The sequence below is a fragment of the Carcharodon carcharias genome (genome assembly GCF_017639515.1).
Source record: "Carcharodon carcharias isolate sCarCar2 chromosome 35 unlocalized genomic scaffold, sCarCar2.pri SUPER_35_unloc_8, whole genome shotgun sequence".
Taxonomy (NCBI): Eukaryota; Metazoa; Chordata; class Chondrichthyes; order Lamniformes; family Lamnidae; genus Carcharodon; species Carcharodon carcharias.
In genome coordinates, this window is record NW_024470724.1 from 692,273 (window position 1) to 708,793 (window position 16,521).

A 16,521-nucleotide genomic window follows, 5' to 3' on the forward strand; every position below is an offset into this window, starting at 1 on the left:
GGAGTGAGGGAGCGAGCAATGGAGCGAGGGAGGGAGCGAGCGAGGGAGGGAGCGAGCGAGGGAGGGAGGCGAGCGAGGGAGGGAGCGAGCGAGGGAGGGAGCGAGCGAGCGAGCGAGGGAGGGAGGGAGCGAGCGAGCGAGGGAGGGAGCGAGCGAGGGAGGGAGGGAGCGAGCGAGCGAGGGATGGCGGGAGCGAGCGAGCGAGGGATGCGGGAGCGAGCGAGCGAGGGATGGCGGGAGCGAGCGAGCGAGGGATGGCGGGAGCGAGCGAGCGAGGGATGGCGGGAGCGAGCGAGCGAGGGATGGCGGGAGCGAGCGAGCGAGGGATGGCGGGAGCGAGCGAGCGAGGGATGGCGGGAGCGAGCGAGCGAGGGATGGCGGGAGCGAGCGAGCGAGGGATGGCGGGAGCGAGCGAGCGAGGGATGGCGGGAGCGAGCGAGCGAGGGATGGCGGGGAGCGAGCGAGCGATGGGATGGCGGGAGCGAGCGAGCGAGGGATGGCGGGAGCGGAGCGAGCGAGGGATGGCGGGGAGCGAGCGAGCGAGGGATGGCGGCGAGCGAGCGAGCGAGGAGCGAGCGAGGGAGCGAGCGAGCGAGGGATGGCGGGAGCGAGCGAGCGAGGGATGGCGGGGAGCGAGCGAGCGAGGGATGGCGGGAGCGAGCGAGCGAGGGATGGCGGGAGCGAGCGAGCTAGGGAGGGAGGGAGGGAGCGAGCGAGGGAGGGAGGGGAGGGAGCGAGGGAGGGAGGGAGCGAGCGAGGGAGGGAGGGAGCGAGCGAGGGAGTGAGGGAGCGAGCGAGGGAGTGAGGGAGCGAGCGAGGGAGTGAGGGAGCGAGCAATGGAGCGAGGGAGCGAGCAATGGAGCGAGGGAGGGAGCGAGCGAGGGAGGGAGCGAGCGAGGGAGGGAGCGAGCGAGGGAGGGAGCGAGCGAGGGAGGGAGCGAGCGAGGGAGGGAGCGAGCGAGGGAGGGAGCGAGCGAGGGAGGGAGCGAGCGAGCGAGGGAGGGAGGGAGGGAGGGAGCGAGCGATGGAGAGGGAGGGAGCGAGCGAGGGAGGGATTGAGGGAGCGAGCGGGGAGGGATGGAGGGAGAGAGCGAGCGAGGGAGGGATGGAGGGAGCGAGCGAGGGTGGGATGGAGGGAGCGAGCGAGGGTGGGATGGAGGGAGCGAGCGAGGGTGAGATGGAGGGAGCGAGCGAGGGTGAGATGGAGGGAGCGAGTGACCGAGGGAGGGATGGAGGGAGCGAGCGAGCGAGGGAGGGAGGGAGGGAGCGAGCGAGCTAGGGAGGCGAGGAGGGAGCGAGCGAGCTAGGGAGGGAGGGAGGGAGCGAGCGAGGGAGGGAGGGAGCGAGCGAGGGAGGGATGGAGGGTGCGAGGGAGGGATGGAGGGAGCGAGCGAGCGAGGGAGGGAACGAGCGAGCGAGGGAGGGAGCGAGCGAGCGAGGGAGGGAGGGAGCGAGGGAGGGAGGGAGGGAGCGAGCGAGCGAGCGAGGGAGGGAGGGAGGGAGCTAGCGATGGAGGGAGGGAGGGAGCGAGCGACGGCAGGGAGGGAGGGAGCGAGCGGGGGAGGGATGGAGGGAGCGAGCGGGGGAGGGATGGAGGGAGAGAGCGAGCTAGGGAGGGTGGGAGGGAGCGAGCGAGGGAGGGAGCGAGCGAGCGAGGCAGGGAGCGAGGGAGCGAGGGAGGGAGGGAGCGAGCGAGTGAGGGAGGGAGCGAGGGAGGGAGGGAGCGAGCGATGGAGGGAGGGAGCGAGCGAGCGAGGGAGGGATGGAGGGAGCGAGCGAGGGAGGGATGGAGGGAGCGAGCGGGGGAGGGATGGAGGGAGAGAGCGAGCGAGGGAGGGATGGAGGGAGCGAGCGAGGGAGGGATGGAGGGAGCGAGCGAGGGAGGGATGGAGGGAGCGAGCGAGGGTGGGATGGAGGGAGCGAGCGAGGGTGGGATGGAGGGTGCGAGGGAGGGATGGAGGGAGCGAGCGACCGAGGGAGGGATGGAGGGAGCGAGCGAGCGAGGGAGGGAGGGAGGGAGCGAGTGAGCTAGGGAGGGAGGGAGGGAGTGAGCGAGGGAGGGAGGGAGCGAGGGAGGGAGCGAGCGAGGGAGGGAGCGAGCGAGGGAGGGAGCGAGCGAGCGAGCGAGCGAGGGAGCGAGGGAGGGAGCGAGCGAGGGAGCGAGCGAGGGAGCGAGCGAGGGAGGGAGGGAGCGAGCGAGTGAGGGAGGGAGCGAGGGAGGGAGGGAGGGAGCGAGCGATGGAGGGAGGGAGGGAGCGAGCGAGGGAGGGATGGAGGGAGCGAGCGGGGGAGGGATGGAGGGAGAGAGCGAGCGAGGGTGGGATGGAGGGAGCGAGCGAGGGAGGGATGGAGGGAGCGAGCGAGGGTGGGATGGAGGGAGCGAGCGAGGGTGGGATGGAGGGAGCGAGCGAGGGTGGGATGGAGGGAGCGAGCGAGGGTGGGATGGAGGGAGCGAGGGAGGGATGGAGGGAGGGAGGGAGCGAGTGAGCTAGGGAGGGAGGGAGGGAGCGAGCGAGGGAGGGAGGGAGGGAGGGAGCGAGCGAGCTAGGGAGGGAGGGAGGGAGCGAGCGACGGGAGGGAGTGAGGGAGGGAGCGAGCGACGGGAGGGAGGGATGGAGGGAGCGAGCGACCGAGGGAGGGAGGGAGGGAGCGAGTGAGCTAGGGAGGGAGGGAGGGAGCGAGGGAGGGAGGGAGCGAGCGAGGGAGGGAGGGAGCGAGCGAGCGAGGGAGGGAGGGAGGGAGGGAGCGAGCGAGCGAGCGAGCGAGGGAGGGAGGGAGCGAGCGAGGGAGGGAGGGAGCGAGCGAGGGAGGGAGGGAGCGAGCGAGGGAGGGAGGGAGCGAGCGAGGGAGGGAGGGAGCGAGGGAGGGAGGGAGCGAGGGAGGGAGGGAGCGAGGGAGGGAGGGAGCGAGCGATGGAGGGAGCGAGCGATGGAGGGAGGGAGGGAGCGAGCGAGGGAGGGAGGGAGGGAGCGAGCGGGGGAGGGATGGAGGGAGAGAGCGAGCGAGGGAGGGCGGGAGCGAGCGAGGGAGGGAGCGAGCGAGTGAGGGATGGAGGGAGCGAGCGAGGGAGGGATGGAGGGAGCGAGCGAGGGAGGGATGGAGGGAGCGAGCGAGGGAGGGATGGAGGGAGCGAGCGAGCGAGGGAGGGATGGAGGGAGCAAGCGAGGGAGGGCAGGAGCGAGCGAGGGAGGGATGGAGGGAGCGAGCGAGCGAGGGAGGGATGGAGGGAGCAAGCGAGGGAGGGCAGGAGCGAGCGAGGGAGGGATGGAGGGAGCGAGGGAGGGAGAAGTGTTGCCGGGGCTTTTTCGTCTTGCACTCCTCAGGACAAGTGCAAGAATGCCAAATTTCAGAGGCTGGCACCAATATACACGGCAGGAGAGAAAAAGGGAGCTGGTTGGTTGGCGAGTCGACTCTGATTGGCCGAGATGTTGCCATGGAGAAATTAACGAGGAACTAAAGGCCCCTCCGCTCACCGAGCTCCCTCCCGGGGAATTCAAAAAAGGCACAAGGTTGGAAGGTGTCCCCACTGTATGCAGAGGCCGGGTCCCTGTATATGAACGAATGTCACCTCGAGCACGTATAAATGAGCCATGTTACCATCGCGACTGATCACCCTGATGCGGTTGTTAGTGGAGCTAGTAGCGCATCGTTCAGCAGGTGCTGACCGACCATGGGGCCGCGTGGAACGGAAGGCCCTTTGTTTTGGGGTTTGGCGAGAGTGGGCTGGTTGAGCCCGCTACGGACAGTCGAAGGGAGCACGCTGTCCGATTCCATCAGCCAATCGCTGGGGACGGACGGTCCGGAGAAGTAAAGTGAGGTTGAACCCGCTGGCTCAGATGTTTGGGTGGGTGAGGGGGATAGTCTCACCTCGACACTGCTGGCAGTACCACTGCCGAATGCCCTTGGCCATCTTCTCGGTGATCTGGATGCAATCCCCATGGAACCACTCGTTACACTTGTCGCAGCCGCTGACAGGACAGGAAAAGACAAGATTAACACGGTGAATGATGTCATTGCACCACCCACCCCCCCCCCCAACGTTCCTCCCAGATATTCAACTGTGGGGGTCAGCATCAGGAGCAAGACAAACACTCCAGGGGGAGTCCCTTAGGTGGAGAGGGTCGCTGGGTAGTATTTGGTGGGGTAGGAGTGGGGGGGGCATTGTGTGGTCGGCTAATTCTGGAGTTGCCCTTTGCCACGGTGCACAGTTACATCAGTGGGCACCGCCCCCACCCCTATCGCCTAATCAGGTCTGCCCACAGTATTTGGCCAGAGCCACAGCTGTGCCAAGCCTGGGCAGCAGGGGCTCACTAGGAGAGGCGGGGACATTTTGAGGAACGGGTGGGCAATTCCACCACAGAGGCCGTTACTCCATCCCTCGCCCTCAGTACAGGGAATCCTTCGGTCCACCACCCAGCCCTCCTTAGTCACCCTAGACTCCCTTCGGCTGAGGGGGTCTTTTGTTTGGCAGCTCCTCATGAGGCAGTTGACCGACCCCCTGTTGGCGAAGATGAGTACCCGCCTGATACTCGCCAGCCCTTTTGTGTTGAAATCGGATGGGGTCATAACCATCGTCCGCGTCATTCTGAAGCGCTTGCTGCTGTAGGGAACCCCCGACACCAGCGGCAGGAGCCCCACACTCTCAGCCCGCCTGCCTCCACAGCAGCGCACAGGGAGTGCCTCCCCTGTGATAAGTTCACAACCGTGTTCACAGAAGGCTCTTGAGAAAGTGCCACACGAGAGGCTTCTCAGCAGCAGTTGTGTGTGCCTGGATGGGGATGGTCTAAGGGACGGGGGGGGAGTGTGCTAGATGGCCATGTTTTGGATTGTTGGGATAAGGAGCTGTCCCCCCCGGGACCCGTACATCTAGAATTACATAAGCCCAGAGACAGGCCATTCAGCCCCTCTGCTCTGCAGCGTTTCTGCCCCACACCAGCCTCCTGTTTCATTTCCCCCCAACATCCTTCCTCCCACGTGTTTATTAGCGCCCCCGCCCCGTAAACGCATCAATTGTAACGCCCACCCCCCCCCCCCCCCCGGTTCATGCGTTGGCGAGCCTAGGTAAGGGTGACAGGCAGGCCAGAGTGTGAAGGCCTCCCTGGGAGAATAGCCCACTGATGTTCAAATGGCAAAAGGGCAACTGAAAAACCCCAGGTGGCAGCAATCCTGGAGGGGGTGGGGGGGAACACGTGCACAGTGGGGTGAAAGCGGAGCAGAGGAACACCATGGAATCCCTCCCCACCCGCCGCCGGGGAGGGGGGAGGTCACTCACATCATGAAGCAGTTGATGTCTGGCCGCCGGCAGATGCAGTAGACGGGGGCATTGGCCATGTCGGGGTCTGTCAGCTCCAGGTCCTCCAGCCTCGCTGCCTCCAGACTCACCGAGTCGCTCGCCGCGATGCCCTGTGAAGAGGAGGGTGGGAGGAGGGTGAAACCAGATTGCCCAAGGTCAGGTCACCATATACTGTGTCACATCAAAACCACGTACAGAACATTCAGGCAATGACCATCTCCAACAAGAGAGAATCGAACCATCACCCCCCTTGATGTTCAGTGGCATTACCATCACTGAATCCCCTACTGTCAACATCCTGGGGGTTATCATTGACCAGAAACTGAACTGGACCCAGCCATATAAATACTTAATACATTTAGATTCATACGTTAATATACATTTTATTACACGTTAAGTGTATTAATATACACATATTAAAATACATTTTATTATACATTAAATATATATGTAACCATATATTTATATATATATTCTATTACACATTAAATATATTAATATACACATAATAACATTTTATTATGCATTAAATATAATATATATGTAATTGCGTATTAATATATACTTTGTTACACACTAAACATATACATATGAAAAAATTTCTCTGTCTCAAATGAACAACCCCTGATGTTTAAACAGTGACCTTCCCTCGTTCTAGATTCTCCCACAAGAGGAAACATCCTCTCCACATCAACCCTGTCGAGACCTCTCGGGATCTTAAAGGGTTCAATCGAGTCGCCTCTCACTCTTCTGAACTCCAGCGGAGACAAGCCCAGCCTGTCCAACCTTCCCTCGTAAGACAACCCCGCCCATTCCTGGTATGAGTCTGGTGAACCTGCTCTGAACGGCTTCCAACACATTAAAATCCTTCCTTCAGTCAGGAGACCAACACTGTGCACAGTGCTCCAGATGTGGTCCCACCAATGCCCTGGAAAACTGAAGCATAACCTCCCCACTTTGGTGTTCAGTTGCCCTCGCAATAAATGATAACATTCTATGAGCTTTCCTAATGCCCTGCTGGATCTGCATACGAGCCTTCTGTGATTCATGCACTAGGACACCCAGATCCCTCTGCACCTCAGAGCTCTGCAACAGATCCCTCTGCACCTCAGAGCTCAGCTACAGATCCCTCTGCACCTCAGAGCTCAGCTACAGATCCCTCTGCACCTCAGAGCTCAGCTACAGATCCCTCTGCACCTCAGAGCTCAGCTACAGATCCCTCTGCACCTCAGAGCTCAGCTACAGATCCCTCTGCACCTCAGAGCTCAGCTACAGATCCCTCTGCACCTCAGAGCTCAGCTACAGATCCCTCTGCACCTCAGAGCTCAGCTACAGATCCCTCTGCACCTCAGAGCTCAGCTACAGATCCCTCTGCACCTCAGAGCTCAGCTACAGATCCCTCTGCACCTCAGAGCTCAGCTACAGATCCCTCTGCACCTCAGAGCTCAGCTACAGATCCCTCTGCACCTCAGAGCTCTGCAACAGATCCCTCTGCACCTCAGAGCTCTGCAACAGATCCCTCTGCACCTGAGCTCAGCTACAGATCCCTCTGCAACAGATCCCTCTGCATCTCAGAGCTCAGCTACAGATCCCTCTGCAACAGATCCCTCTGCAACAGATCCCTCTGCAACAGATCCCTCTGCACCTCAGAGCTCAGCTACAGATCCCTCTGCACCTCAGAGCTCAGCTACAGATCCCTCTGCACCTCAGAGCTCAGCTACAGATCCCTCTGCACCTCAGAGCTCTGCAACAGATCCCTCTGCACCTGAGCTCTGCAACAGATCCCTCTGCACCTGAGCTCTGCAACAGATCCCTCTGCAACAGATCCCTCTGCAACAGATCCCTCTGCAACAGATCCCTCTGCAACAGATCCCTCTGCAACAGATCCCTCTGCAACAGATCCCTCTGCAACAGATCCCTCTGCACCTCAGAGCTCAGCTACAGATCCTTCTGCACCTCAGAGCTCTGCAACAGATCCCTCTGCACCTCAGAGCTCAGCTACAGATCCCTCTGCACCTCAGAGCTCAGCTACAGATCCCTCTGCACCTGAGCTCTGCAACAGATCCCTCTGCACCTGAGCTCTGCAACAGATCCCTCTGCACCTGAGCTCTGCAACAGATCCCTCTGCACCTGAGCTCAGCTACAGATCCCTCTGCACCTGAGCTCAGCTACAGATCCCTCTGCACCTGAGCTCAGCTACAGATCCCTCTGCACCTGAGCTCAGCTACAGATCCCTCTGCACCTGAGCTCTGCAACAGATCCCTCTGCACCTGAGCTCTGCAACAGATCCCTCTGCAACAGATCCCTCTGCAACAGATCCCTCTGCAACAGATCCCTCTGCAACAGATCCCTCTGCAACAGATCCCTCTGCACCTCAGAGCTCAGCTACAGATCCTTCTGCACCTCAGAGCTCTGCAACAGATCCCTCTGCACCTCAGAGCTCAGCTACAGATCCCTCTGCACCTCAGAGCTCAGCTACAGATCCCTCTGCACCTGAGCTCTGCAACAGATCCCTCTGCACCTGAGCTCTGCAACAGATCCCTCTGCACCTGAGCTCTGCAACAGATCCCTCTGCACCTGAGCTCAGCTACAGATCCCTCTGCACCTGAGCTCAGCTACAGATCCCTCTGCACCTGAGCTCAGCTACAGATCCCTCTGCACCTGAGCTCAGCTACAGATCCCTCTGCAACAGATCCCTCTGCACCTCAGAGCTCAGCTACAGATCCCTCTGCACCTCAGAGCTCAGCTACAGATCCCTCTGCACCTCAGAGCTCAGCTACAGATCCCTCTGCACCTCAGAGCTCAGCTACAGATCCCTCTGCACCTCAGAGCTCAGCTACAGATCCTCTGCACCTCAGAGCTCAGCTACAGATCCCTCTGCACCTCAGAGCTCAGCTACAGATCCCTCTGCACCTCAGAGCTCAGCTACAGATCCCTCTGCACCTCAGAGCTCAGCTACAGATCCCTCTGCACCTCAGAGCTCAGCTACAGATCCCTCTGCACCTCAGAGCTCAGCTACAGATCCCTCTGCACCTCAGAGCTCAGCTACAGATCCCTCTGCACCTCAGAGCTCAGCTACAGATCCCTCTGCACCTCAGAGCTCAGCTACAGATCCCTCTGCACCTCAGAGCTCAGCTACAGATCCCTCTGCACCTCAGAGCTCAGCTACAGATCCCTCTGCACCTCAGAGCTCAGCTACAGATCCCTCTGCACCTCAGAGCTCAGCTACAGATCCCTCTGCACCTCAGAGCTCAGCTACAGATCCCTCTGCACCTCAGAGCTCAGCTACAGATCCCTCTGCACCTCAGAGCTCAGCTACAGATCCCTCTGCACCTCAGAGCTCAGCTACAGATCCCTCTGCACCTCAGAGCTCAGCTACAGATCCCTCTGCACCTCAGAGCTCAGCTACAGATCCCTCTGCACCTCAGAGCTCAGCTACAGATCCCTCTGCACCTCAGAGCTCAGCTACAGATCCCTCTGCACCTCAGAGCTCAGCTACAGATCCCTCTGCACCTCAGAGCTCAGCTACAGATCCCTCTGCACCTCAGAGCTCAGCTACAGATCCCTCTGCACCTCAGAGCTCAGCTACAGATCCCTCTGCACCTCAGAGCTCAGCTACAGATCCCTCTGCACCTCAGAGCTCAGCTACAGATCCCTCTGCACCTCAGAGCTCAGCTACAGATCCCTCTGCACCTCAGAGCTCAGCTACAGATCCCTCTGCACCTCAGAGCTCAGCTACAGATCCCTCTGCACCTCAGAGCTCAGCTACAGATCCCTCTGCACCTCAGAGCTCAGCTACAGATCCCTCTGCACCTCAGAGCTCAGCTACAGGTCCCTCTGCACCTCAGAGCTCAGCTACAGGTCCCTCTGCACCTCAGAGCTCTGCAACAGGTCCCTCTGCACCTCAGAGCTCTGCAACAGGTCCCTCTGCACCTCAGAGCTCTGCAACAGGTCCCTCTGCACCTCAGAGCTCTGCAACAGGTCCCTCTGCACCTCAGAGCTCTGCAACAGGTCCCTCTGCACCTCAGAGCTCTGCAACAGGTCCCTCTGCACCTCAGAGCTCTGCAACAGGTCCCTCTGCACCTCAGAGCTCTGCAACAGGTCCCTCTGCACCTCAGAGCTCTGCAACAGGTCCCTCTGCACCTCAGAGCTCTGCAACAGGTCCTCTGCACCTCAGAGCTCTGCAACAGGTCCCTCTGCACCTCAGAGCTCTGCAACAGGTCCCTCTGCACCTCAGAGCTCTGCAACAGGTCCCTCTGCACCTCAGAGCTCTGCAACAGGTCCCTCTGCACCTCAGAGCTCTGCAACAGGTCCCTCTGCACCTCAGAGCTCTGCAACAGGTCCCTCTGCACCTCAGAGCTCTGCAACAGGTCCCTCTGCACCTCAGAGCTCTGCAACAGGTCCCTCTGCACCTCAGAGCTCTGCAACAGGTCCCTCTGCACCTCAGAGCTCTGCAACAGGTCCCTCTGCACCTCAGAGCTCTGCAACAGGTCCCTCTGCACCTCAGAGCTCTGCAACAGGTCCCTCTGCACCTCAGAGCTCTGCAACAGGTCCCTCTGCACCTCAGAGCTCTGCAACAGGTCCCTCTGCACCTCAGAGCTCTGCAACAGGTCCCTCTGCACCTCAGAGCTCTGCAACAGGTCCCTCTGCACCTCAGAGCTCTGCAACAGGTCCCTCTGCACCTCAGAGCTCTGCAACAGGTCCCTCTGCACCTCAGAGCTCTGCAACAGGTCCCTCTGCACCTCAGAGCTCTGCAACAGGTCCCTCTGCACCTCAGAGCTCTGCAACAGGTCCCTCTGCACCTCAGAGCTCTGCAACAGGTCCCTCTGCACCTCAGAGCTCTGCAACAGGTCCCTCTGCACCTCAGAGCTCTGCAACAGGTCCCTCTGCACCTCAGAGCTCTGCAACAGGTCCCTCTGCACCTCAGAGCTCTGCAACAGGTCCCTCTGCACCTCAGAGCTCTGCAACAGGTCCCTCTGCACCTCAGAGCTCTGCAACAGATCCCTCTGCACCTCAGAGCTCTGCAACAGATCCCTCTGCACCTCAGAGCTCTGCAACAGATCCCTCTGCACCTCAGAGCTCTGCAACAGATCCCTCTGCACCTCAGAGCTCTGCAACAGATCCCTCTGCACCTCAGAGCTCTGCAACAGATCCCTCTGCACCTCAAAGCTCTGCAACAGATCCCTCTGCACCTCAAAGCTCTGCAACAGATCCCTCTGCACCTCAGAGCTCAGCTACATATCCCTCTGCACCTCAGAGCTCAGCAACAGATCCCTCTGCACCTCAGAACTCTGCAACAGATCCCTCTGCACCTCAGAGCTCTGCAACAGATCCCTCTGCACTCAGAGCTCTGCAACAGATTCCTCTGCACCAGATCCCTCTGCACCAGATCCCTCTGCACCTCAGAACTCTGCAACAGATCCCTCTGCACCCCAGAGCTCTGCAACAGATCCCTCTGCACCCCAGAGCTCTGCAATCTCTCACCAATTAGATGACATGCTTCTCTTTTATTCTTCCTGCCAAAATGGACAATTTCACATTTTCCCACATTAAACTCCACCCGCCAGATCTTTGCCCACTCGCTCCACCTATCCACGCCTTTTTGTAGCCTCCTTATGCCCCGCTTCACAACTTACTTTCCTACTTATCTTTACGCCAGCAGCAAATTTGGCAAACGTCCCTCCATCCAAGTCATGAATATAAATTGTAAACAGTCGGGGTTCCAACACTGAGCCCAGCTGCACACTACTCTACACCTTGACAGCCTGTAAAAGGCCCATTTATGCTTACTCTCTGCTTCCTGTGAGCCAGCCAATCTTCCATTTTCTATTGTATATTAAACATATCCATTATAATAATTATTAAAATATTAAACATGTTTAGTAAAATGAATAACAAAAACATAAATATACCAAGACATCTACACTTGTATATGTTATTATACATTCAATAATAAACCCATATACTTTTACGTTAACATTTATTTTATTACGTGTTTTTCCTTGCCTTTAAATATATTTAATTACACATTCAAATTAACAAATGCATTTGTATATTGAAATAAACTGTATTATAAATACTGCCCTATATATTTATATGTTAAACATTGATTATCTTTATATATCCACATACTTTGCATCCTTTAATGAATGAATTCATGTTCATAAATATTAGAATAAATTTCACGAGACACTTTACAAATAAATATTTAGGTATTTTTACGATATTTTTATATTAGTTTATGTTTTACGACACATTTTTACTCTCCTCTTGATGAATTTGTATCAATTTGGGAAAAGCAACGCGGGGAGGGGGGGGGTGGGAGAGGAGGCCGGGGGAGGGGGGCCGGGGGCCAAGGGAGGTGGGTGGTGGGGGAGGGGGCCGGGAAGGGGTGGTGGTAGAGGAGGCCGGTAGAGGGGGCCGGTGGAGGGGGGCGGTACAGGAGGCTGGTGGAGGGGAGCGGTACAGGAGGCCGGTGGAGGGGGGCGGTACAGGAGGCCGGTGGAGGGGGGCGGTACAGGAGGCCGGTGGAGGGGGGCGGTACAGGAGGCCGGTGGAGGGGGGGCGGTACAGGAGGCCGGTGGAGGGGGGCGGTACAGGAGGCCGGTGGAGGGGGGGCGGTACAGGAGGCCGGTGGAGGGGGGCGGTACAGGAGGCTGGTGGAGGGGGGCGGTACAGGAGGCCGGTGGAGGGGAGCGGTACAGGAGGCCGGTGGAAGGGGGTGGTAGAGGAGGCCGGTGGAAGGGGGTGGTAGAGGAGGCCGGTGGAGGGGGGGGTGGTAGAGGAGGAGGGGGTATGGGGGGGGGGGGTGGTAGATGAGGCCGGGGGAAGGGGGTGGTGGGGGGTATGGGGAGGGGGGGGGGTGGGAATGGAGGAGGGGGTATGGGAAGGGGGGGTGGTAGAGGAGGAGGGGCTATGGGGAGGGGGGGGGGGGGGGATGATAGAGGAGGCCGGTGGAAATGGGTGGTAGAGGGGGCCAGGGGAGGGGGGTGGTAGAGAAAGGGGGTGGGGGGGGGGCTATGGAGGGGTATGGGATGGGGGGGAGGGGAGATGGTAGAGGAGGCCGGTGGAGGAGGTTGGTGGAGGTGGGTGGTAGAGGAGGAGGGGCAGAGAGGAGAGGGGTGCGGCAGAGGAGGCCGGGGAGGGAGCCAGTTCTTTCTAAGGACTCAAGGCCGACATTAAAGCCCCCTCGAGCCGAGCTGACACAACGGAGCCAGTGACCCCCCCCCCCCCCCCCCCACCCACCGAGGCAGCAGTGCTGGGTCTTCCTGGAGCGCCGCCTCATGCATCACCACCACCCCAGAGGGCTCCGGAAAGCTGCCCGGTGGCCATGCGCACCCCCCCCCAACTCCGCCCCCCCCAAAGGGGACGGTGACTCCCCCCTCCCTCCCCCCCCAATGGGGACGGTGACTCCACTCCTCCCCCAATGGGAAGGTGACTCCCCCCCTTCCCATCCCCCCCAATGGGGACGGTGCTTCCCCCCTCCTTCCTCCCCATAATGGCGACGGTGCCTTCCCACCTCTCCCCCCACAATGGGGACGGTGACTCTCCCCCTTCCCACCAACGGGGACGGTGACCCCCCCCTCCCCTCCCCCGCCCCCCCAACGGGGATGGTGACCCCCTCCCCTCCCCCGCCCCCCCAACGGGGACGGTGACCCCCCCTCCCACCAACGGGGACGGTGACTCTCCCCTCCCCAACCCCCAATGGGGACGGTGACTCCTCCCCCCCTCAATGGGGCCGGTGACTCCACCCACTCCAACGGGGACGGTGACCCCCCTCCCCTCCCCCACCTAATGGGGACGGTGACCCCCCCCTCCCTCCTCACCCCCCCCCCCCATTGGGGACGGTGACTCTCCCCCCCCCCACCCCCCCCATTGGGGACCGTGACTCCCCCCTCCCCCCCCCCCATTGGGGACCGTGACTCCCCCCTTTCCCCCACCTCAATGGGGACAGTGACTAACTCCCTCTCTCCCACAATGGGGACGGTGACTCTCCCCCCTCTCCCCTCCCCCCCCATTGGCGACGATGACTCTCCCCCCTCTCCCCCCCCCCCCCCCCACTGGGGACGGTGACTCGCCCCATCTCCCCCCACCATTGGGGATGGTGACTCCCCACTCTCTCCCTCCCAAAGGGGAGGGTGACTCCCCCCCTCTCCCTCCCCCCCTAATGGGGACGGTGACTCCCCCCCTCCCCTCCCCTATTGGGGATGGGGACAGTGACCCCCCGCCATGGGGACGGTGACTCTCTCCCTCCCCCCCCCCAATGGGGACGGTGGCTCCCTCCCTCAATGGGGACAGTGACTCCTCCCCCCCCTCAATGGGGACGGTGACCCCCCCCCCCCCATGGGGACGGTGACTCTCTCCCTCCCCCCCCAATGGGGACGGTGGCTCCCTCCCTCAATGGGGACAGTGACTCCTCCCCCCTCCCTCCCACCCCAATGGGGAGGGTGACTCCCCCCCCACCCCAACGGGGACGGTGATCACCCCCCCCTCCCCCACCAAATGGGGCCAGTGACTCCGCCCCTCCACGCCCCGCAATGGGGACGGTGACTCCCCCCCCTCCCCTCCCCAATGGGGATGGTGACTCCCCCCACCCCTCCCCCGCAATGGGGACGGTGACTCCCCCCCCCCCCCAATTGGGGACGGTGACTAACTCCCTCCCTCCCACAATGGGGACGGTGACTCCCCCCTCCTCCAATTGGGGACGGTGACTACCCCCCCACCATTGGGGACGGTGACTACCCCCCCCCATTGGGGACGGTGACTACCCCCCCCCCCAATTGGGGACGGTGACTCCCCCACTCCCTCCCTCCCCCCCCAATGGGGACGGTGACTCCCCCCCTCTCCCCCCTCCCAATTGGGGACGGTGACTCCCCCCCTCTCCCCTAATGGGGATGGTGACTCTCCGCCCTCATTGGGGACGCCGACTCCCCCCCTCATTGGGGACGCCGACTCTCTCCCCCCCCCCCATTGGGGACGGTGACTCCCCCCCTCTCCCCTAATGGGGATGGTGACTCTCCGCCCTCATTGGGGACGCCGACTCCCCCCCTCATTGGGGACGCCGACTCTCTCCCCCCCCCCCCATTGGGGACGGTGACTCCCCCCCTCTCCCCTAATGGGGATGGTGACTCTCCGCCCTCATTGGGGACGCCGACTCCCCCCCTCATTGGGGACGCCGACTCTCTCCCCCCCCCCCATTGGGGACGGTGACTCCCCCCCTCATTGGGGACGGTGACTCCCCCCCTCATTGGGGACGCCGACTCTCTCCCCCCCCCCAATTGGGGACGGCGACTCCTCCCCTCATTGGGGACGGTGACTCCCCCCCTCATTGGGGACGGTGACTCCCCCCCTCATTGGGGACGGTGACTCCCCCCCTCATTGGGGACGGCGACTCCCCCCCTCATTGGGGACGGCGACTCCCCCCCTCATTGGGGACGGCGACTCCCCCCCTCATTGGGGACGGTGACTCCCCCCCTCATTGGGGACGGTGACTCCCCCCCTCATTGGGGACGGCGACTCCCCCCCTCATTGGGGACGGCGACTCCCCCCCTCATTGGGGACGGCGACTCCCCCCCTCATTGGGGACGGTGACTCCCCCCCTCATTGGGGACGGTGACTCCCCCCCCTCATTGGGGACGGTGACTCCCCCCCTCATTGGGGACGGTGACTCCCCCCCTCATTGGGGACGGTGACTCCCCCCCTCATTGGGGACGGTGACTCCCCCCCCTCATTGGGGACGGTGACTCCCCCCCTCTCCCAGTATCAATCCCCTGTTTGTTCTCACATTGTGGGGTGGGGGGGGGGGGGTTTGTGTAATTTCTGTAATGAACCATGTTTATCTATATCGGGGGGGGGGGGGTTTAATGCCGCCGCCGCTGATTCCCCTCCCCCCCACATTGGAAACAGATCCTCAATCTGACACCCCCCCCCCCCCACCCCCCGGCCTCTGTCTTCATTCACTCTCATTATTCACCGTCTCCCCCCCCGGGCCGGCCTCGCCTCTTCCCCCTCTCTCTATCGCTCACTCACCGGCCGCTCCATCTCCATCTGTCCGGGGAAATAAAACAGGCTTCAAGAGAGTCCTCCCCGCAGCTAGGCCGTCCTTGACGACAGCCACTTCCGGTTGCCCCGCCAACTTTCGCTCCGTCGTCACTTCCGGCTCTCGCCCTACCCCGCCCGAGAGCTATTTCCGTTCGTCGAGGCCCCAACCCCGCCCCTAATCTTCCGCCAGGTGCGTCACGTCCGCTTCCCTTTCCTGCCGGCCGCCGGCTCCTGCAGGGCACGATTTTATTTTTCATTGATGATACGGGTTGTGGGCACGTTTATTGACTCCAAAATAAAGGATTTTCCACCGGTCTGCAGCGCCCTCCTGGCTGGATGAGTGGGACTGCAGCGCCCTCCTGGCTGGATGAGCGGGACTGTAGCGCCCTCCTGGCTGGATGAGTGGGACTGCAGCGCCCTCGGGGCTGGAGGAGCGGGACTGCAGCACCTTCTGAGGCTGGAGGAGTGGGGCTGCAGCGCCCTCTGGTGAGGATGAGTGGGACTGCAGCACCCTCTGAGCTGGAGGAGCGGGGCTGCAGCGCCCTCTGGCCTGGATGAGCGGGACTGCAGCGCCCTCCTGGCTGGAGGAGCGGGACTGCAGCGCCCTCCTGGCTGGATGAGTGGGACTGCAGCGCCCTCCTGACGGGAGGAGCGGGACTGCAGCGCCCTCTTGGCTGAATGAGCGGGGTTGCAGCGCCCTCCTGGCTGGATGAGCGGGATTGCAGCGCCCGCCTGGCGGGAGGAGCGGGGCTGCAGCGCCCTCCTGGCTGGATGAGCGGGACTGCAGCGCCTTCTGAGGCTGGAGGAGTGGGGCTGCAGCGCCCTCTGGTCTAAATGAGTGGGACTGCAGCGCCCTCTGACCAGGATGAGTGGGACTGCAGCGCCCTCCTAGCAGGAGGAGCGGGACTGCAGCGCCCTCTGGGCAAGTGGAGCGGGACTGCAGCGCCTTCTGGGGCAGGAGGAGCGGGACTGCAGCGCCCTCCTGGCTGGAGGAGCATGACTACAGCGCCCTTCTGGCTGGAGGAGCGGGACTACAGCGCCCTCCTGGCTGGAGGAGCGGAACTGCAGAGCCCTCCTGGCAGGAGGAGCGGGACTGCAGCGCCTTCGGGGCTGGAGGAGCGGGACTGCAGAGCCCTCCTGGCAGGAGGAGCGGGATTGCAGCGCCCTCGGGGCTGGAGGAGCGGTAC

The 16,521-nt window shown here is 61.7% G+C and overlaps 1 protein-coding gene across 1 annotated transcript in view; it reads right to left on the reverse strand.

Annotated features, from left to right (window-relative positions):
- The window catches only part of LOC121274279 (CXXC-type zinc finger protein 1-like), a 30,639-nt gene extending 15,167 nt beyond the window's left edge, over positions 1-15,472 (reverse strand). Inside the window, exons 1-3 of the mRNA XM_041181503.1 lie at positions 15,323-15,472; positions 5,273-5,403; positions 3,868-3,968 (exon numbers count right to left, since the gene is read on the reverse strand). Coding sequence (XP_041037437.1) covers positions 3,868-3,968; positions 5,273-5,403; positions 15,323-15,340 — 250 coding nt within the window. The 5' untranslated portion in view covers positions 15,341-15,472. The remainder of the gene's footprint in view (positions 1-3,867; positions 3,969-5,272; positions 5,404-15,322) is intronic.
- Between the last annotated feature and the right edge of the window lie 1,049 nt (positions 15,473-16,521).